Raw genomic sequence first — 22,789 nt, 5'->3', positions numbered from 1 at the left:
TGCTCCTTAGCTACACGTTGTGCTCCCTCCAAAAGGGCATCACGATTGTAGTACTTTGCGCTCTTGTATGCATGGCGTACTAGTCTTTTAGGATATCCCCTAGCCAAAAGTCTCGTTCTCAAGGCATCACCATGGATGTGGAAATCAGACATATTAGTGCAGTTTCTCCTCACCCGTAGGAACTCGCCAAATGGAATAGAATCCTTTTGAATATTCGGGTGATAACTCTGGTACTGTAAAATGGTATTTTTGGCCGTGGGATTCCTAAACAGGCTAACCTCCAGAGTGTTATTGAATCCTGAGATCAGGATATCCAAAAATTCCACAGAATGAGCACTGCTCTTGACTGTAAAATTCAGGTTATCGTCACTTGCGTTCAACCAAGCGATATACTCACTAAGGGAGTCATTGTCACCCTTCCAGATAAAGAAAATGTCATCAATGAAGCGCCTCCAATTCTCGACATTGTCAGAAAATGGAGCCGCCTCATTGAACACATGCCTGATCTCCCACTCTCCCATGTATGTATTAGCGACACTGGGAGCAACAGAAGCTCCCATACTGGTGCCTTTGACCTGTTGGTATAGGGACCCATTGAATTAAAAAAAATTATTTAACAGAACAATTTCCAAACATTCAAGCACAAAACTATCTGGTCTATCTCCAGGGACTCTCTGCAATAACGAGGCTACAGATTGTAAAGCCTAACATTGAGGGATGTTAGTGTACAACGCCTCAATGTCAAGCGTTACCAAAATTTCAGTCATAGGGTTAAATTATCTACCCTCAAGCTTGCCAATGATGTCTCCAGTATCACGGATGTAGGAGGCATATGTCTGTGTAAGGGGACATAAAAATGAGTCCACATATTTAGAGAGTGGTTCAGTACTAGAACCTATGGTTGATATAATAGGACGCATAGGTGGGTCGAGAACATCCTTATGGGTTTTTGGAAGACCATAAAGGGCAGCAGTTTTAGGACAGGTTTTATTCAAAAAGTTATACTCTTGTTGGCAGATATCGCCACACTCTAATGTTCTAGTAGTCACTTGCTGTATTGTTTTATTTAATTTGGATAGCTCTCTAGGGTGGGATTTTTTATAGTGTTGGGGAACAGCTATCATGTTCAAGATTTTCTCATCATAGTCACCCTTATCCATAACAACTATCCCACCACCCTTATCACATGGTTTTACAATCAGGTTTTTATTAGTTTTAATCTTCTGAAGAGCCACAATTTCTGTGGGGGATAAGTTACTCCTTACCCAGGGTAGTTGTTTAGTTATTCTGGTGATTTCCTTTAAGACATTCTGTTCAAAGATGTTAACTTCTGGGCCAACCATATCTAAAGTCGGGGTGAATTGAGATGGAGGCTTGCACCTCGACTGATTCTCATCATTGGTTTCTAAAGGTCGGTCCAGAAAATATTTCTTCAATCTCACCTTCCTGAAGAAGGTGAACAAATCCTCATGTAATTTGAACAGATTGGGCCGTGTACTAGCGACAAAAGACAAACCTCGACTCAAAACGGAGCACTCCTCCGAATCCAAATTTACAGATGATAAATTGAAAATAGGTAATACATCATCTTTTTTCTGACATCCACCCCCAGTGGCTTCTAGCACCAATACTGTTGATTCCGGGTTTTTAGATAAGGCTGTTGATGTTGAGGGGCCATTGGTTGTGGGTCCCCTCTGTCTGGTGCCCATCTCCTGTTCCTGCTTCGATATTGACCCCTTGATAAAAAAGGTGTCTGACCACGATATGGTTGTGCTCCCATATATCTACCCCTACGCGGGCGAGTGTCATATTGGACTTCATCCAAATCTTGTATAGCCTCATTGTCAGAATCTGAGGCGAACGTCTCAGAAAAATTCAGAGTTTTCTTCTGATAATTATTATTCCTACCTTGATAGTCTTGATTGTAACTAAAATCCTGATAATAGGTAGGTCGGAGGTATGGGTACGCCTTCTCCTGTGTATACCACCTGATATCTTTCCTTAACTTATCAGTTTTTTTATTATTGAGGTATACCTCAAAGTCCTTCATATCGGTGTTTATTCTCTCTAACCTGGCTTTAGCTTCCTCCAATGCCGTGGAGGTGTTCAATTTCTCCTCCAACTATGTAATTTCCTTGCTCAAAACCTCCATCATTTCCCTAGTGGTCTCTATTATAAGAATCATCCAGTCCCTGGAGTAGCGGTTGGCTATAAGCGACCACCGCTCCAGGAACTTATGGACTTCTACAAATAGTGCAGGGACATTGCGTACCCTAAGACCAGATGGAAACACTCCTGATCGTAAATATTAAAGCATGTAATGAGCGTGTGATTCCATACGCTTGAATTTTGTTTCTTAGGTTAAGTAAATTATTCCATTCTCCATTATCACTAGACTGTATAGATGAAACATTATCACCTGTAAGAACCCTACCTATCAGTGCAGTGAAATCATCGTCTGAAAACCCAAAAGATTTTATACCCTCCATTGATACAAGATTTAAAAAGGAAGGGAAAGAAAAAAGAATAACCCAAAAAGGACTAATCCCCAAGCACCAAAATAGCACCAAAGAATCGTGCAGGTATCATTAAGTGATTTATACAATATCCAATATCCCAATTCATGTGTATAATGGTCCAATCACGAGTGTCTGTAAATATAAAAACAATGCCCAAATTGGGTATAATAATCCCACAGTTCAAAAACCGTGATTGCAATGCAAAAAATATCGGGACCCCCTCTAAAAAAATTGCTTTTCCAAAAAGTCAGGGAGAAGAGAGGAAAGAGATAAACAATCTAACAAATAAGACTCTATATATAATTTCTTATATTTAACAAAAAATTTTTTTTTACGACATATACAGCAACATGGGCTTTATGACAAACAAAACCAATTAACCACTTTAGTTTCTTTCTTTACTTTTATTTATTTTATTTTTTGAATTATCTATTTGTTATAAATATATAAGTCAGACTTTATTTATGGCATTATCACAGTTGTGCATTTCACATGAATTACATCAATTTCCTAATACAAAATTATTCATCCAAATCAAACCCAGGTAGAGAACACTAAACAGCCACACAACTCATTCATACATCCACATACCATACACATCCCATAAATAAAATCTCAATAGCTATCCAAGCTGGCGCTTTGTAGGTTGATTACAGTCTTTATAACCCTAAAAGGGAACTACTAGAATAATTACAAATATGGGCTAGCTCTCATTTTAATATACTCTACTCTAATCTTTAGAAGCCATTTTAAATAGAGAGGACGTTTAGGGATGTCGCTCATAATATAATATGTGAGGCAAATACTGAAAACAAAAATGATCCTATACAGGTATACGGAGAATTTCTAAATAAATAACGTATGGATCTGGTCTCTTTCGAATAACAAGAAGAAATAAAAGGTGCAGTTAGCTGGTACGTGAAAACTGTGTTTAAATACAAGAAAGGCTTATAAAGATTAGAGTAGAGTATATTAAAATGAGAGCTAGCCCATATTTGTAATTATCCTGATGTTTTTCTCTTTCTTCGTTTTGACTTTGTTAGAGTATCGTTACACAGAGGATATTTGTGGTTATCTTCGGTTGTTACATCAGAAAGTATCGCATCCCAGTTATAAGATCCTCATATAGTAAGTATCTATTTATAAAAAAAATTTGGAAGGACTGGACGATAATTCTAAAGTTAAACTTCAGAAATTTTCTCCCTCGAGCAATATAGCTTCATATTGACAAAACTCTTCCTTAGATCTATTAGATTACTTCTATTCTATTTTTTCTTATAAGAGGAGGCAAGGTATCACGAAGCGTTTTATCACATGTGTTTGGGTTTTGTATAACTGTACCATTGGAATAGACAAACACGATATTTGTGTACTGCATTATTTGATATGTTATGAATGTGGGTCATTTGGTCCAATCAGTGTCTTTTTAATATTTTAGATAGTTTCTGGGCTAGTAACTAACTCCATCTTATAAAAATCTTTTTTAGGAAAATCCCAGGGTTTGAGAACCTGTGATATGAGAAGTAGCGGGTCCTGATGAAGGTGGTTTCTACGCTTTCTTATGCCACCGAAACGCGTCGACCAAGTCTTTTTCATCCTACTAATATTCTAGTAGTTCCCTTTTAGGGTTATAAAGACTGTAATCAACCTACAACGCGCCAACTGGGATAGCTATTGAGATTTTATTTATGGGATGTGTATGGTATGTGGATGTATGAATGAGTAGTGTGACTGTTTAGTGTTCTCTACCTGGGTTTGATTTGGATTAATAATTTTGTATTAGGAAATTGATGTAATTTATGTGAAATGCACAACTGTGATAATGCCATAAATGAAGTCTGACTTATATATTTATAAAAAATAGATAATTCAAAAAATAAAATAAATAAAAGTAAAGAAAGAAACTAAAGTGGTTAATTGGTTTTGTTTGTCATAAAGCCCATGTTGCTGTATATGTCGTAAAAGAAATGTTTGGGGTTAAATATAAGAAATTATAAATAGGTCGTGAGGGAGTCTTATTTGTTAGATTGAGTCTGCGACCATTGCCACCAGATGCCGAAAAGTACCTATGCACCTGCGCACCAGAGTCTGAGTCAAAGGGAGGTGACGGTGGCAATGGGGTTCTCAAACCCACAACAGTTGACCCCATCCTTGGGTCTGGGCAGACTAGACTGTCAGTCGCCGCCTGCAGTATCTTTCTGCAGGCCTGCTCCAACCGCGAGAGACTCCAGCACCGAACCAAATGCCAAAAGACATCACTATATCTGAGCCCCACATCCTGAGGAGAAGTGGACAAAAGGTGCCACGCATGCCCCAGCATCTCAAGGTTCGAGCCCCCCCCCCCCCCCCCCCCGAGTTCCCCCAGACTGACCCCCAGTCCCAGCTTGCAGCCTCTTTCCAACCAGACCTCTCCTCATTGAAGTGAATGGGGCGAGACTAAACCCAGGTCCACTAGGTATGGATGCAACTTTTTAGAAGTACAGTTACTTAACAGATGTTCCTTCATAAGCAAATTATAAAGCCCATCAAAATCGTGCACCTGACTTCCCTTCAACCAACCACCTAGTGTTTCTCTGAAAAGTCTACAAAATCACCCCAGGACTAACTCGAGGTTTTCTGAGTCTCCTTTAACTTAACTCTATATTCCTCAGTGGCGAGTCCAAAGCCCTAAATCAGGGTTCCCTTCATGAGGTCACAGGACTCATCTGTCTTATCAAGTGTCAAGAGTCTATCCCTACACTCTCCAGAAAACTGCTCCCAGAGTAGAGAGCCCCAATACTTCTGGTAGAGTTTCCTCATCCTACAGGCCCTCTCAAAGGCTGTAAACCATTTGGTGATATCATCGCCTTATGTTTATTTGGGGAAGTCCCTGATTTTGGAGTCAAAAGCAACTTCTTTCTCCCTACTTAAGTTGTTGCTGCCACCACAGATGGTTCCTAGGTCCATCTCAATTCTTTCTTTTTCTATTGATCAGAGTTTGGCTTCTAAGGCCCGTCTCCGGGCTAGTTTCTGAATTTCAGGATGCTCATTCTGAGCTTCATCTGGGATACTGCTAGCAGTACTTCCAGGAGAGTTGCTGTCAGTGGGTGGATCTACAGGCTCATCATCACTGATCTCTGCATCCTCAGGGTCATTTCTATTTCCACCCTCAGCCATGGTCCTATAATACTTAGCAGGCAGGTTCTGAAAATGAGCCTTTGTAGGTTTAGGCCCCAATGCTTGACAGAGTTTCTTAAGTTGCACCAACTTAAGTCTCTTGTAGGGAGCCAGGTTAAATGACTGGGTACTACCCTATGCCTCAGACATGATGTTTTAGAACAGTTGGGACCTTTTTAGTAAATTAGAAAATATCTACCGAACTATACTTTTAAAAGGGCCTAACTATCCAAGATACTTTTTACATTTATAAACAAGCCTTTGCAATGCAATAGGTCTTGCATTAGTAAAAGTTTGAGCTTCTGGCGTTTCAAAAAAATAATGCAACATCAATAGCTCTAATTTTCAGTAATGCGAGACCTAACTATGTCACTATGGCACAAAATGCACACAAAGATTAAAGAACAATGGGAGTACGTATTTGGTAAACTAAAGATATGTGATTACGAACTTGGCCATAGAGACAACACACTAAAACAAAACAAAAAAAAACATAAGAGGGTCGAAGTGTCCTTAAATATTAAAGAGAATCGGAATGTCAATACGCCAAAGGCAGAACAGACTGCAGAAAAAATCTGAATACATTTAATATATAAGCAGATCCGAATGTGTGTTCACACAAACACATATGTATAAAAGAGGAGAACATTGCTCTCTCGTTTTCCCAATAATGAGACCAGTGGCACAACATAAAACCATGGGTCTTTCCTGCCTAATATGAGGGTCCCCACAGCATCCTATATCTCAGATATTCATAGGCCTTCAAAGGAATGGGGGCTCCCTGAATATTGGGGGCTTCTTGCACCATGCCTCTAAATGGAATATATGGATTAAATGTATAGGTTTTCCTGGGACAGCTCTGCCCTTTCTAATTGTTAAGAATGCGCTGCACGTTTTAACCATGTGTCCCCTTGAACCATAACAACTTTCTAAAGAGTGTTTACAAAACGTGGTGTACATGAAACATCTTAAACACGTGTAATGTAAAAATGTCCCTTTTGAAAACATGTCGTCCATACATAAATACTATTTTTCGGATATGCCGCTTAGCAATTAATGCACAAGTGTATGCACTGTCTGTAAGGCACAGACCAGAGCATGAATCGAAGAGAGGCACCCGAGCGGCTACTGTGCATTACCAACCAGTGTGCTAGCGAAAAAAAAGCATTGAGTATTAAAAAGCAGCCTTACTTGTCAGTGTCTTCGCAGGCTGGCAGTGTCCGATTTCGGAACGCTGTTGCTCTCTTCCTTGTTTTACACGAGTGCTGGAGGGAAGGGGAGGGGAGAGGAAGGGGGGAGCGAGGGGAGAGGGCTGAAGCGAGGAGAGGCACCCGAGAGGCCATTGTGGCGAGCCACGCATTTTGTAAATATTATGCCAGCCCACTACATCAGTGTCTTAAACACCAAGCAGTGAGGTGCACTGGAATGCTGATTAAGTTTTGTGCTGCGCCAATCTGATTGGCTGAAATTTAATAAGCAGTAGGCCAGCTTCTCCCTTCGTTCCGATATTACGATTGAATCGGTAGTGAGGACTCGGATAAAGTGAAAAGGTGTGATTGTGTTTTGAGCTGCGCAGCCTGACACACAACAAAGGCTTTTTTTTTTTTTTTTTAATAATTTGAAAAAAAAAAAAAAGATTTGTGCCACCGAGACGCTATGGTTAAGTGTGTGAAATGCAGTGTGGGTACTGAGAGGCGACAGAGCCACTGCTCGTACCTGCAATGACTGGTGCCGTGCGCGAGCACAATATCAAGTCCGGGTACTGAAAGCCAACAGATAGCCACTGCTCGTGCCTACACTGACTGGTGCCGTGCGCGTGCAGAATCTCCAGTCCAGGTGGGCGAGCTGGAAAGGAGACAGGGTGGGGAGCAAAAAGCCTCACTGCAAATCAAAGGCGCGCATTTAACAAAGTGTGATGCGCGCCAATGAAAAGCAGAGGCGGAGCTTCCACCTCACTTCCACAAGCAGCCCAACGACAATAGATCTCGCAGAGCGAGCAACGCATGCGCTGAGACGCTAGGCAAGACCTGAAAAAGATGACTGGGGGATTTAACCAAGTCCCTAAGAGACCAGGTTAGAAATGCAGAATAAAATCAAACCATTTGAGAAATATTTTTGTCAATTGTGGATTCTTTAGTGGAATCACAATACTGACAGTGGTACAGTAAATGCAAAGTCTTATATCTCACAACTGTATCACTAATGTAGGATGTTGGCTCTTTATATAGTGGGCCAAAAAGAAATACACTGTGTAAAGAGTCCAGGCAAACCCCAAAGGAATTACAGAGGCACGTATGACACCCCAGATGCTCTCTTGCAGTAGAGTGGGCGAACAAGTTAGGCATATCAGAGGGTAGTGCTAAACATTTATTGCACACACCAAGGCAGTAAATGAGACAGATTCAAATAATTCCAACACATTTATAAAAATAACACATACTTTTACATAAATTTAGAAACCAAGACCATCAAAATCAGGTGCATACTTTGTGAGAAATGAATTCTTACAGTGTTTGGGAGCGGTAATGTTATCCTGTGGGGGGGAAAACATGTACTGCATTCAGGCACTTAACAGCGACTTACTGGACTGTTCTCCAAGACTTAAGGTGAGTATGGGCAAGGTCCAAGGCTACACCATTAGGTCACCTCAAGGGGCTCCGGAGCATTCGGGTGCAGAGGTGTGTCACGGCGTCGGGTGTCCCATTCACTTCATTGGGGAATGGTCCGGTTGGGAAGAGGCTGCAAGCTGGGACTGGGGGACCAGTCAGGGGGAACCCACAGGGGGGGCTCGACCCTGGAGACGCTTGGGCATGTGGGGACACCTTTGATTCACTTTTCCTTGGGCTGTGGGGCTTGGGTGCAGTGGTGTCTTTTGGCATCCGGTTTGGTGCTGTAGTCTTTCTTGGTTGGAGGAGGCCTGCAGAAAGACGCTGCAGGCGGCAACTGGAAGTCCAATCTGGCCAGACCCAAGGATGGGCTCAGCTCTTTTGGATCTAGGGACCCCGTTGGCACCATCACCTCCCTTGGACTCGGGCTCTGGGGCGCGGATGCATAGGTACTTTGAGGCATTGGGTGACGGTGGTCGCAGACTCACTCTTTGTCTCTGCTGCAGAGGGGCAAACAGGACAGCTGGGCCACACTTGATGTGGGTCTCACGGTCCCTGACGTCCCTCGATGTGTTAGTGGGTCTTCCTTGGCATTGGTGTCCCGACTGGACACAACAAGCCTTAGTTGCTGCAAGGGTTCCAGTACCTCAGGTATTGGTACTATGCAGCTCCAGTCGGACCTGGCTTCTCCACACTTTGATGGAGAACGGATTTGACCTGTAGGAGCACTACTACCTCGTCCTTAGTGGCTGCTGCGTCAGTAGTCCCCGTAGCTGACAGGTCGGTGTACTGGGCGTTGCTTCTTTGGTGGCTGTGGTTACAGGGGAGTAGCTCCTCTACTACAAATGAGTTTCTTTGGCGATTGGCAAAGCACTGGCAGCCCTCCAGGTTTCTTGGAGTCTGCAGAGTGGCAGGACGAGTCAGTTGCTTCACGAGGGTTGGTGCAGCAGGCAGGCTGGCAGAGTTGGTGCCAAGTCAGTCATGCTCCTCTAGTCTTGGGTCAGCAGTCTACTTCTTTGTCCACTTTTTGTCTGTCAAAACTCGAAGTCTTGTTATCAGGGGGTCCCCTAAATACTCAATTATGGGGCGTTAAGGGGTGTGAGGGGTTGTAGCCAATGTGCTACTTACCCCTGGGTTCACTACATCCCATAGATGACCACTTCCTTTGGGGAGTGGGCATCTCCCAGTCCCAGAATTCTTAATTCCACCACACACAAGATGGTGGAATTCCTAATATTGTGTTCACTTCAAACTGGTCAACCTAGAGGTGTGTCCAGCCTGGCAGTGTAACACTCCTCTTGCATAGCTAATTTTCCTGCCTGTCCTGCTGCCAGATGGGACCAGGGCAGAGGGTGGCATTTCCCCACTCTGGGGAAGCCTGGGGTCTCATATCAAAGGCGGCAGATGCCTGGTTGGGAGGAAACCAGTGCAATTCAGTGAAAGTTGTATACAATACCAGTTTAAGAGTGGTCGGTGTCTACTGCAATAAAACCCCTGTTTCCTACAGAAGGGATATTCATTTACAAATTAAAGGGCTGCACGCAGACTATAAAATGTAAGTAACATTTTCAATTTGCAGCATGTGTTTATTGCAAGTTTACAGGCTGTGCATGAAGTGGCAAGACGTACCCACAACCCCTTAATGTAGTGATTTACATGTGAGGATACGTTTAACAGAAACAAAGAGCTTAAATTAGAAATTGGCAGATAGGTTACACTAATAAACGGATATCCAGTCTGCCTTTTAACAAGTAAATTCGTCAATAATGCATGTGTAATAAGACGGACGGTATACAAGTCATGTTTGTGACGAAGTAACCGGTCGGCCAAAGTGAAAACCAGGCACAACGTTTTTACCACTCTCTCTGCAGAAATCTGCACCAAAGCCTAATTTATACCTCAAAGTCTTTGTGGCTCTCCACAGAGAAGCTTGATTTTGCTTCTAGGCACAGTATGTTAAAAATTAAAAAGAAGGTACGCTATTGTATTGTGGCCTCCAAGATGATGTATGGATGCATTATTCTAGTCATGTTTGACGGCAAATAGAACATTTTGGGGAAAACATGTAGTTTCCAAATGGAAAACAAGATGTCAGAAGTATGCAAATCATGTGAATGAACAATAGACAGATGCTGCAAAGTACTTTTATTTTCATCAGTTTTATGTATAATGTTCGGCTGTCCAACCACTCTGGATGTGCCTTTGTACAGGGGTGGATATGTGTTGCTTTATAAGCACAAACAAACTACTCCAAGTAAACGCTTAACAACATATGCTTGTGACCAAATATTGTCCTTCATTCCCTCATAACATTCTCTCTAGATAAATGCTGAATTAAAATATATCGTCGATGACAGGTATCATTACATCAAATAATATGGGAGTCGAGAGTGGGCAAAAATTAGGTGGAGTACTGTAACCCTCAATAAACCAAAGGCCTTGTTCTATACTGCTGTAGAAGATCAGAGTGATTACATCCTAGGGTAGAGGATAACCTCTTAAGTGAGCACTGGTAAGAATACAAGAAGCCAAAAGCTGTGTGTATTGCATGTGAAAGTGACTGAGATGTACACGATATTAAGAAGCACAATGATGGACGAGGATGTCCCATATTGGTTGCAAATTTAGCAATGGCCCAGAGGAGAGCCAGGAGCACACAGGCATACTCGCACATAAAGGGCACCAACCCCTCAATTCCAATCCTCATCCCTGTAAGCATGAGAAAGGATGGGAATCAAAACAGCAATTCTTAAAGACTGTGTTCTGGTGTCCCAGTTGCCCCTTTGCTCCACATGGTTCAGAAAGCCAAAATAGGCTTTTCACAATGGGCTGAGGACAGGTATGCTGAGAGTCCTTTCTTACCTTATCTAGGATGGTCTCCTTCTGCTGTTCCTTGAAATCCTCCTTTTTCACTTTGAAGGATTTATATAATACCTCCAGCTTGGTGGGATCAGCCTGTAAGTGAACTTCTGATCCTTTCTCATAGGCTTCCCAGGCAAATACTGAAAAGAAAAAAAGCTGAATGTTTTGGAGTTTCAAAGCTCTTTTTTTATATAAAATGCAACACTGGAATTAATTAAACCAGAGGCAAAAACAACCTTTGAACATTTATACTAATTTTGCTTTAGAGAGTAGGATCTTTTCCGCTGCCTCATTGTCTTGAAAAAAGAGTGTCTGAGGATTCTAGCAATACCTGTCCACATTTGCACAAACAAAACAAATAATACCACCACCCAAGAGCTATGTGGTGTGGGGAAGGTCTGCTTCCTTTTGCAACATGCTAATCTATGCAGAATTCCTCATGAGGCAGCTCAGCTGTTCCATGCAAAGGAACTCCCTGCAGATTAGGTTGGGGGAGAAAGAATTGGTGAAAGGCAAGTAGGAATCAAAATATTGAAGAACTCCTATAGGGCTATATAAATATTTACAAAGTTTACCACAGGGGCACCACCACGGACACTGCACAATACTGTGAGTTCCGTTGACTCCAGGGGTGAGAAAGCAATGTGGATTTCAGGTTATACCTTAAGAAATTGGAATTTACTGGGGATCAGTAATTTCACTTTCAATTGTCTAAGTAATTCCTCATATATTCCTAGATTTCACCCAGATATTTGGGCTAGCTGATTTTACATGGATATGAAAACCATCTACCATGATATATGCTAATGTTTGGGATTGCGAACAGGTTCAAATATTTAGCATTCTTTTGAAGAGGACTATATTTAACTCCCAGAGAAACGGGTCTTCGTTTTCTTAGATATAGTTCCTTTAAATACACTAAAATGTTTGGTCCTAGCAATAGTAAAAACTGATCGCTAAGCAGGGGACTTTCTATAGGCAATAGTAGCAGGAGTGAGAACCTTCATAGGCATGTAGCAGCTGATCATAGTAAAAATGTATTATCTGGCTTTTGACTGAGTGGGCAGGATAATCCTGTCCCTTACTTCCCCCTCTATCTATAGAACTCAAGTGTGTCTCTGTGCTTCTTTGCTAGAAGTGGGCTTGGCACCTGTTTATGTAACTGCTTCCTTCTTAATTTGTCGAGCATTCTAATCCTCTAACAGCTGCGAAGACAATTGAATTCACATTTTCTGTTAGTCGTCATTTTTAGGTCTCGGCTCGACAGTGTGTTTGCAGTCTCGAACAGACCTGTTGTGTTCTATCCATGGGCTTACCGGCACATCTCATACCATTGGTATACTTCAGTTTTGCTCTCATTTACTTTGATGTCATTCATCATGGCATGTCGGTGTCATGCCCTCTTCTTGTGTTTTGCCCTCTCATAGCGCATGGAGCAAGTAAATGTCTCTCTACACTGGTCCCGGTTTGCGGAACTATTTCTTTTTTTCCTTTTTCAAGCACCGCATAGGAATACTTGATATCAGGCAATCTCCATTGTACACATACACACTATAGGAAAGTGCCCCTTTTTGACATGGTCACCCCCCACTTCTTGCCTAGTAGCTGATGCACTTTTGAAAGAAGTGCACTGGGTTCCAGCTATCCACGTCCCGAGTCCCTGATCCTTTTCCCTAAAACTGTACAATTGTTCTCCCAAATGGCAATAGCTTTAGCAACCCCTGTTTAAGTCTCTAGTAAATGGTACCCCTGGTACCTAGGGCAAGGAAGCTAAAGAGGGTCCCTAAGGGCTGCACCATATTTAGTGCCACCTTACAGGACCCTCAGCACCATCATCCAAACAGCCATTGTGTGGAATGTAGAACACATCTGATGTAGGCTATGATGCTGTAGAATGGCATCTGTGGGGGTGTTCTAGGAATGTGTCGTAATTATTTATCTGCTGGAGCATGCTGTTGTTGAACTGGATTTTCCAATAAAGTTCAGCGTAGAGGGCAGGAAGAATATACAGCCTTCACCTCTGGAACGCCGCTATATGCTGAAATAGCGCTATTAAGATACCTTGTCTCCCTGTGGAAACCGTCAAACTGGGAGTTTTTATGTCCTTTGGGCTATTAGACATGAGCTTTTGTCATTTTCCTTCGTTTTAGTTAACATAATATATTTCGGGAGGAAATCAGGCCGTAACGTTAGAGAAAAAAAAAATTAGTTTTTCTTTGAACTTCCGTGTCTCCTAGTGACTGGTGCTGCCATTATTGCCGAGTGCACGCATAGCCTACCACACAATCTACCGTGGTTGTGATCGTGACTGCTATTATTGTTGCCGAGTGCGCGCACAGCCTACCGCACTGTTAGAAATGGGGGTCTCTAGTTGGCAGAGGTAGGTACGTTTGACCAAGTAGGGGCCCTTGCTTCTAGTCAGGGTAAGGGGGCTACTCCTACAATAACCCCTGCTCACCCCCTTGGTAGCTTGGCACAAGCAGGCAGGCTTAACTCAGAGGCAGTGTGTAGAGCATTTGTGAACACATACAGTAATACAGTGAAAACACTACAGATGGACACCACACCAGTTTAGAAAAATAAGTAATTTTTTATCTAGATTTAACACAAGACCAAGCAAAATCCACAAAAAAGTATTAAAAAATTTGACTTTCAAATGGTAGAAATAGCTTACTTCAATGTAGCTGGTAAATGCAACACTTTAACCTCAAAAAACCTTGAATGCGTAATGCAATATAAACAAAAGAGTCACAGGGAAGGCGATGCGTCAGTTCCTTGCTTCAGGGCAGGCAGCGCACCTGTTCCTTCCTGCAGCACAGGAGAGGCGATGCATCGGTTCCTTACCGGAGAGGAAGGGAAGTGTCTGTTTCTTACTGCGTTCCGGTTATGATGCGACAAGATGGCACCTCGATGTGCTGCGACGATCCGGTGCGATGCGACAAGATGGAGTCTTTGATGCCATACGACAACTTGGATACGATGCGTGCACGCCCGACGCCAGTATGGCGAAATCGGTGGTTTCTTGAGCCGCGACAGGGCCTGTGACGCGCTCCTATGGTGATGCCACGGCAACCTCTGCGGCGGCGGCGCGCTTCTCGGGCGATGCAGCACGCTTCTCCGACAATGCGACACGCTTCTTCGGTGATGCGATGGCAACAGCTGAGGCGGCGACACGCTTCTTCCTTGTTGCGTTGAGCTTCCAGCAAGTGTTCGTCTTGATTCCCAGAAGTGATCTAAAGTTCTGGGGTCTGGGCCCCAATATTTATACTCCAAAATCCTTTGTTCTCTGAAGGCAGAGAGTGTCTGTACCCAACCCAAACCAGTTCTGTCCTCCCTGGTGCAGCTTCCTGGCAGGAGTTGGAGACAGCATTGTTGAAAGCAGACCTGGCCCAGGTAGCTGAAAATAAATCTCCTCCCCCTACTCTCTATTCAACCCAGGTCCTATTGAGCCCAGCCCCGACTCAGACTGCTGGAGCTAGCCCCATCCCCCTGTCACTCACAAACCAGACATGTAATACATAACCCTAGCAGAGGCATACTGGATGGTTAGGCAAGAAAATACGTGGTATTTTCAAACACAGAATGTAAAAATCACTCACACTAAAAGAAGTATTTTAACATTCTGAGTTCAGGCATACTAAACTTGTTTTTCTACCTGGTTTTCTGGGTCAGTTAGGATTATAAAATGTTATAATCAAACTGCCCATTCTAGCCTATGGGAACAGGTAGCCTTGCAATAGTGAAAAACAAAATTTGCTGGAATTCACTATCAGGACATGCCACACACACACCAGGGCATTTATTTATTTATTTACTTGTGTTGTATATATCGCTGACTAGACCCGGAGGTATCAGAGCGCTTTACATAAGGACACAGCGAGTTACAAGTTACAAAAGTTTCACAGTAGTTACATAATGGATAAATAAACAATACAGGAGTAAATTAGCGAACACGAAAGTCAGGATAGGAAAGACCAGGGACAGCAGGTAATCCACAGGAAGGAGGCAGCAGCGGGGAAGAAAACAAGACAAATGTCTGTGATCCGGCTGAGTAGGTGACGGCCATTGTGGTGTGCCAGGGCCAATCTCCCCTATAGCTGTCAGTGCAGCTCCACCGGGAAGCGACCATGTATGCGTTTAGGGCTCCGCCAGAGAAGAGTGAGGATTAGGAGGGGATAAGAAGGCTAGAAACCAAAGATGGGTGGTAGGCGCTGGCGAGGATGGCAAGGTGGGAGAAGGAGTGTGGTTTTGGTAGCCATCTTAGAGTCAGGCACGTCGAGTCCATTAGTCTCCATGGCTCAGGGCTAGTGCTAATTGCCACCAGTTCTAAAGTTGGCTACAAAGCACAGTGCCAAAAATCCTGGAAGAAACATCAGGACCCTGGTCTCAAAGAGACGGCTAGAGAGGAGCCAGTGTAGCATTCTCAGGCAGCAGCGATGATCTGGGATTACAAGACGCTTCTGGGAGGCGCTGGGTGTGTGCTGTTCTTTGTTCTGCTGGTGAGAACCAGCAGCTCTGGAAACCCAACTGTGAGTCACCTTGGAGTGGGTGGATCGGCAGCCATGCACTGTGCCGCAGGTGATAGCATGGGGAGCAGCAGTGTGTCTAGCAGCATTTGAGGGGGTGTTCGCCGTGCAGTGGAGCGGCACACAGCCAACGTCACATGTAGGCCGCGGGCACGGTCCCCATAATGGGTCCGGCCGCGAGGGAAACCGCAGGGCAAATTCGTAGGCCCCTCCTACCTTTCACATGCAATGCACCCTGCCCATAGGTGTACTCTGACCCTACCTTAGGGGTGCCTAACATGTAGAAAAGGGAAGGTTTAGGGACTGGCAAGTGGGTGCACTTGCCAAGTCGACATGACAGTCCCAGACTCAACACAGGCTCTGCAATGGCAGGCCTGAGTCACATTTTACAGGCTGCTTCTGTGGGTGGCACAATCAGTGCTGCAAGCCCACTAGCAGCATTTGATTTACAAGCCCTGGGCACTCATGGTGCACTGTACTAGGGTCTGACAAGTAAATCAAATAAGCTAATCATGGAGTCACTAATCCATCACAACAATTCACAATAGGGAGCACTTGCGCTTTGGCACTGACCAGCAGTGGCAAAGTGCACAAAGCATCTAGACCAGCAAAAACATAGCTAAACCATAGGAGGCAACAGCGAAAAAATGGCAGAGAGACCCACGCCAATGGTGCCAGGTCTAACAGGCACTATCTACCACGGTTGTTCTCGTGACTGTTCTCTATTGCCGAGCAACGGCTTCTGACTCAGTTGTGCCTGTGCACCACATAAGTTAAACTAAAGGGAAGTCATTTTAGGCACGAAGGCAGCACGTGCAGTACCTTGCATCCTGTTTCATGCGCAACTGGCAATTATCTGCTGGTTACGTGCGCAAGCCCGTGTTAAGCCCAAAACAAAACAAAATGCGTGTTTAAAGAAACAATTGCTCAAACGAAGATATTGAAGGAAAAGCCTGTGCCAAGTTTATCAGAGTGTTGGACCTAACGTCCTTGAGGTAGCTTGGCTCAGGTCAAAAGGCTTTTATCCCAATACGGCACATCGTGTTTGCATCACACCCAACTCACACCTTAACGCCACACCACACCACTTAAAAATGACACTACACCGGATAATTATAAAGTTTACCAGAAGTCTTTATCTTTCCTTCTTAAACGTGGTTACTCAGGTTCACATAACAGGGTAAAACATTACATTGCATTAAATTTGACAGTACCATTCCCTTCTTTACTTTTGTACAGCCGCTACTTAAACACCCCCTAGATTCCCATCCTGCCTTGACTCAGGAGCGCTAAGTTAAATCCTTCCAGAGAGCGCTCCGCACAACATTTACATATTCCACAATTTCAGAGAATCATTTAGTCTACACGGTGTTCTTCTGACAGATGGTTTCCCTAACGGCTATACTTTCTGACTCTTATACTGTCACCAATAATCAATCTATTACATTTAGGTGCTAAGCTGGAGTTTTACTCTGCTGCTGGCAATCAATCGGTTACCTCTAAACAGTTTACATGTAGATTACTTACTCCCTAGAAAATAATCCATTACATTTTAGCATTATACATGAACTTTTGCTGTTACTGGAGATTAAACTGCTATTTCCAGCGCTATACTTGAGATCCTTATTACGCAGACTTCAGTCTCACGTGTGGTTATGTCAATGTACCAGTATTATTAGCCTAGAACCTGGCTTCCCCAGGGACCGGCAATTGGGGATGACAGGACATCATCTGTCCGTAACTGCGTACTCTCTTGTGCCCTCCTGGGCTCTCCCCCCTTCTTTCTATGCCCAGCTTACTGTGTAATCACGGTGTCCTCCGCTCGGGAAGTTCAGCAGGACCTGGAGCCGAGTTCCCCCTTCTTCGGGACTGACGGGGCTCACTGCGCCGGCAAGGAGATCTCTTCAAAGGGGAGGGGGGCGAAAAACAAGGCACACCCACCGATCACCTCCCCCAAGGACTACCCTGCTGGTGGATCTCCTCCGCTGGTGAAAACCTTGCTCTGACGCTCCCCACAGCCGCGGGTCTCACTCCCCAGCGGACTCCGCAAGCCAGGCGCTGTCTCGGATTAACTCCGTGTCTGCTGGAAGGCGCACACGCAGCCGCCAGAAGCAGCGCGGCCTGCGGGGACGCGGCCTTCCACTTCTACCGGCAACAGTGGGGCGGCGCTTCAGCCACTCTCACGTGACCTGAGGACGGCGGCTTCAAGGCCTGTCATGTCCCTCTCTTCCTGCGGATGATTCTCCTCACCCGGACAGCGGCGTCGCTGGCTCACCAGTCACTCACATGAAGCCCCTTCACAGAACTCTCGGCAAGAGCGAGCCACCTCCAGAGGATAACAGGCAACCCTCCGATCTCTGGGTGGCCGCGGTGATCGCTCCAGGTAGGGACTCGTGGAAAGAAAGGGGGGGGGGGGGCTGAACTTAAGGGTGCCAGGATTTCTCCGGTGCAGATGATTGGGATAACAAAGCTCTCTTATTTACTGGGCGCGGACATCTCCTCTTCAGTCAGGGATGATGGATAATCGCTAAGGCCAGTCTGATTCAACATCCCAGGCACAACAGGGATGAGGGGAAGGTAGTCCCAGACAGCGATTCTTCCCCTGGTCCTCTTTCAGGGATACTGACTACATGAGAGCCCCCAGGGTAACGATGACCTACAAAGTCATTGGCTGCGTTCAGGGACCGGTCAGAAGGTTGAGGGTGGTGTCAACTGATGAGGGAAGTCGCGCAGACCCTAAGACCTGTCCATTCCCTATCTAGCGCAGCCACCTCCCCACTCAGGTGCCTTACTCCTGATTACTCCTGATTACCTCACAGCTCAACTAACTCCTAAAATGGACGCCCCGCCCTCACCTCTATTTATCACCTGGGGCCTGACTGGCCAGAGTGGCCCAAAAGGTTCCGGAACCTCTCATGGCAGTCTATGGCCCAGGTTCTGAGGCGACAGTTGGAACCACCATTTTGTAAGACTAACCTCCCCCTTCCTGATTCTTCTGTGAAGCACCTTGCGCCTCTCCCTCAGCTAGTGAGAATGGGGCGCCCAGATCAACACCCAAAAAGTAGTTAGTGGACAGAAAAAATGAGAAGGAAAAGGGGAAAAAAAATAAAAAGAGGAGGGAACAGCCAAAAGGGCTGACAGGTCTAACACAGAGCATTCAAGCTTTGCTTACGTAGTCTGCCACCATGTCCTACTGTTCCTGAGAGTCGTATTGTTGTGGGAAATTGAACAAGGACTTGTGGTGTGTGCATAGAAATAGTAGACACACTTTTTTTTCCAATTGGAAAACAACAAAGTAAAGAAAAGACCAGCTGAAAAGACAACCTGAAAACCTGCAAGAGTTGAAACTTCTGGCGCTGTTTTGTTGGTTTGGTTAATTATTTTAAATAATTATTTTAAATAATGATTTTAATTTTTTTAAGTAATCATTTTAGTTAATTATGTTATCGTGTTGTTTCAACTTATGTTAAATTGTTTTATTGATTGTTTTGGCTTGTTAATTTGACATTTTTTGCAGGTATCTTCGAACAGAGTATGACGGCACCTCTGAGTTTCTTGCCAGTTCCTGGTGAACCTTCTGTTCTGTAGAAGCGAAGGAAAAGGAAAATGCTACTTACCAGTATGCATCTGTTCTTGGCACGTAGAGCTGTAGATTTGTATACTTGTGCATAGATCGCCATCTGGTGTTGGGCTCGGAAGTCTTTGTAGTCACAAGGTAGGTGACTCCTCCTTAGGACGATAGTGTGCATGGGCATCTCCAGATTGTTTTGCCATGGAGGGTTATTACGGAGTTAGTAAGAAATATAAAAGATGTTCATGTGTAATGTATCTAAGTAAGATAGTACTGGAACAGATAGAGGCATCCAGTGAGGCAGGTGGGAGTATACAAATCTACAGCTCTACATGCCAAGAACACATGCATACTGGTAAGTAGCATTTTCCGTTCGAGGCATATGAGCTGTAGATCGTATACTTGTGCATAGACTATACAGCAGTTACCTCCTTAGCGGTGGCTACCTGTATCTGTTGCAGTGGTTTGAAAAAGTGTTCTTAATACAGCCTGGCCCACACTAGCTTGTTGTTTTGCTTGCACAGCTACACAATAGTGTTTTGTGAAAATGTGTGGTGTAGACCAAGTTGCTGCTTTGCAGATATCATCTAGGAGAATGTTCCCTAAGAATGCCAAAGAAGCCCCTAGTTTGCGTGTGGAATGAGCTCTAGGGGGAATGATTCTTGTATGGTTAATGCCTGGAGTTCACTAACTCTGTTGAGAGATGTGATAGTGACTAGGAAGGCTACTTTCCAATTGAGGAACTGTAGTTTGCATTTGTGCAGAGGTTCAAAAGGGGGACCCATGAGTCTAGTAAGAACAATATTTAAATTCCATACTGGAGAGGGTGGAGCTTTAGGTGGAATTATTATTTTAAGTCCTTCCATAAATGCTTTAATAGCGAGTACTGTAAACAAAGACAAGTTTTGTCTGTTTTGGAGATAAGCTGCTATTGCAGCAAGATGTCTTATGGATGTATATGCTAGGTTACATTGTTGTAGGTGTAGGAGATAACATATGATGTTTTGAATAGAAGCATCTAGTGGATTGATTTTGTTATTTGTACAGTAAATTACAAATCGTTTCCACTTTGCAGTGTTACATGCTCTGGTGGTAGGACATCTAGCTTCTTTAATGTTCATGCAGTCTGGTGGGAGATTGAGGTAACCAAACTCTAAGACTTCAGAAGCCAGATCGCAAGATTGAGTTGATTGGGATCTGGATGCCTTATCTCTCCATGGTTCCAAGTGAGAAGCTTGGGTGAGAGGCGTAGTTTTTGATGAGGAACTACTGATATTTTTAAGTGTTGTGAACCATGGTTGACGGGCCCAAGTTGGAGCAACCAGGATCAGTGTGAGGGACTGCTGTTTGAGCTTTCGAATCACTGTTAGTGGGAGAGGCGGAAAAGCGTAAGCAATATTGTCTGACCAGTTCATCCATAGCGACTTGCCGTTGGGCAATGGGTGTGGATACCTGGACGTGAAGCTTGGGCATTTTGTGTTTTGATGTGTGGCAAACAGATCTATTTTTGGCTGGCCCCACATGTGAAAGAATGGAAGAAGAACTTGAGGATGAAGTTCCCATTCGTGTATCTGCTGTGTTTGACGAGTGAGCAGTTCTGCAATCTGATTGTGTACCCCTGGGAGGTGTTCTGAAAGAAGATATATGTTTGCGGAATGGTCCATCTCCATATGCTTTGAGCTAGGTGTGAAAGCTGTAGAGTGTGTCCCCCCCCTTGTTTCTGTATGTAGTACATTGCTGTCATGTTGTCTGTACAGACTAGGACAGCTTTGCCTACGAGATGGAGTTGAAAGGATTTTAGTGCTAGGAAAAGCGCCAGTAGTTCCAGGCAATTTATGTGGTGCTGTTTTTGTCAAGGGGTTCATATACCCTGGATGGTGTGGTTCTGAAGATGAGCTCCCCAGACGGTGTGCGATGCTTCTGCTGTTAGCACTATCTGTGGAACCGGGTTGAGGAATGGCCGCCATTTGGAAAGGTTTTGTGTGTTCCATCACGGCAGAGAGCGATGTGTGCAGCTGTCCACCAACACCAGATCTGTTAGCGGACCTTGAGCCTGGTTCAACTGACGTGCCAAACACTCCTGTAAGGGACGCATTTGGAGTCTTGCATAAGGGATGATGAGAATGCAAGCGGCCATCATCCCGATCAACTGCATGAACACTTGAGCTGGTAATGAGTGTTGAGGCTGAAATTTGGATATTAGAGCTTGCATACTGCTTATCCTGAGAGGGTTGGGGTATGCTAAAGCTTTTGAAATGTCTATTGTAGCACCTAGGTATTGTAGTGTGTTGGATGTGGGATTTGGTGAGATTCACCATGATTCCCAAGTTGTGAAGCAGCTGGATTGTTTTGTGTGTGTGTTGTACACAGCTGCTGTGTGACTTGGCTTTTATGAGCCAGTCGTCCAGATGAGGGAACACGTGAATGTTTTGTCTTTGTAAGTGAGCTGCTACTACTGCGAGGCACTTGGTGAAGACTCTGGATGCTGTAGTCACTCCGAACGGAAATACTTTGAATTGATAGTGTTGATTGTCCACTACGAACCCAAGATATTTCCTGTGAGCAGGGTGAATGAGAATATGAAAGTAGGCGTCCTTTAGATCTAGAGTGAAGAGAAAGTCACATTGTTGAAACCGTGGGAGCACCTGTTGGAGAGTGACCATGTGGAAGTGGTCTGACTGAATGTAGAGGTTTAACGGTTTGAGGTCCAGTATTGGCCTGAGAGAGCCGTCCTTTTTTGGGATTAGAAAGTAGAGGGAGTAAACCCCTGTGCCTTGATGAGGCAATGGGACTGGATCTATTGCATGTTTTTGTAATAGAGAGAGAACCTCTTGCTTTAGAAGACTTAGATGCTCTGAAGACATTGTACGTTGTCTGGGAGGGATATTTGGGGGTGTAGAGGTGATTTCCAGGCAATAACCATACTGGATAATTGGTCTTACCCACTTGTCTGATGTGATATAATTCCAGCCTGGTAGGAACTGTGATAGACGTCCCCCGACAGGAGTGGAATGATCGGGGTAGTGGAGGGAAGTCACTGTTTGGTGGTAGGGGAAGTGCGCGTGGAGTTTCCCCTGCCTCTTCCTCTATTGTTATTCCCTCTGTATACTCCCCGAAAATATCCTTGCATGAGGAGGATTGATTGGGGCTTTTATAAGATGAGGAGGTGTTTTCTGATGCAGCCGTCTTTGAGCCACCCCTATAAAAGGAGCAACGAAAAGAGCCTCTATTAGAGGGTAGTTGTAATGCCCCCATGGATTTAGCAGTCTCGGTGTCTTTCTTCATTTTCTCCAATGAAGAAAAGACTGTGGGGTCAAAAAGGTGTTCTTGATCAAATGGCTGATTAAGAAGTGCTGATTGTACTTCTCGTTTAAATCCTGAGATTCAAAGCCAAGCGTGTTGGCGTAGCAAAACGCTGGTGTTAATGGCACGTGAGGCTGTACCAGCTGCATCAAGGGCACATTTGATGGAAGTGTTTGTGATAAGTTTACTATCTTGAATGAGGTCGTGAGCTTTAGTCTTGTATTGGTCTGGTAAGTGTTGCATTCG

The 22,789-nt window shown here is 44.3% G+C and overlaps 1 protein-coding gene across 4 annotated transcripts in view; it reads right to left on the bottom strand.

Annotated features, from left to right (window-relative positions):
* Nucleotides 1-22,789, bottom strand: part of SLU7 (spliceosome associated SLU7) — a 264,929-nt gene that overhangs the window by 93,579 nt on the left and 148,561 nt on the right. For all 4 annotated transcript variants that reach the window (XM_085617820.1, XM_085617821.1, XM_085617819.1 and 1 more), the window contains exon 11: nucleotides 11,144-11,283. In XM_085617820.1, coding sequence (XP_085473946.1) covers nucleotides 11,144-11,283 — 140 coding nt within the window. The remainder of the gene's footprint in view (nucleotides 1-11,143; nucleotides 11,284-22,789) is intronic.

This window comes from Triturus cristatus, chromosome 7 (assembly GCF_964204655.1).
Source record: "Triturus cristatus chromosome 7, aTriCri1.1, whole genome shotgun sequence".
NCBI classification, from domain to species: domain Eukaryota; kingdom Metazoa; phylum Chordata; class Amphibia; order Caudata; family Salamandridae; genus Triturus; species Triturus cristatus.
The sequence above is the reverse complement of the archived record's forward strand: the minus strand, read 5'-3'. Positions and strand labels throughout refer to the sequence as shown.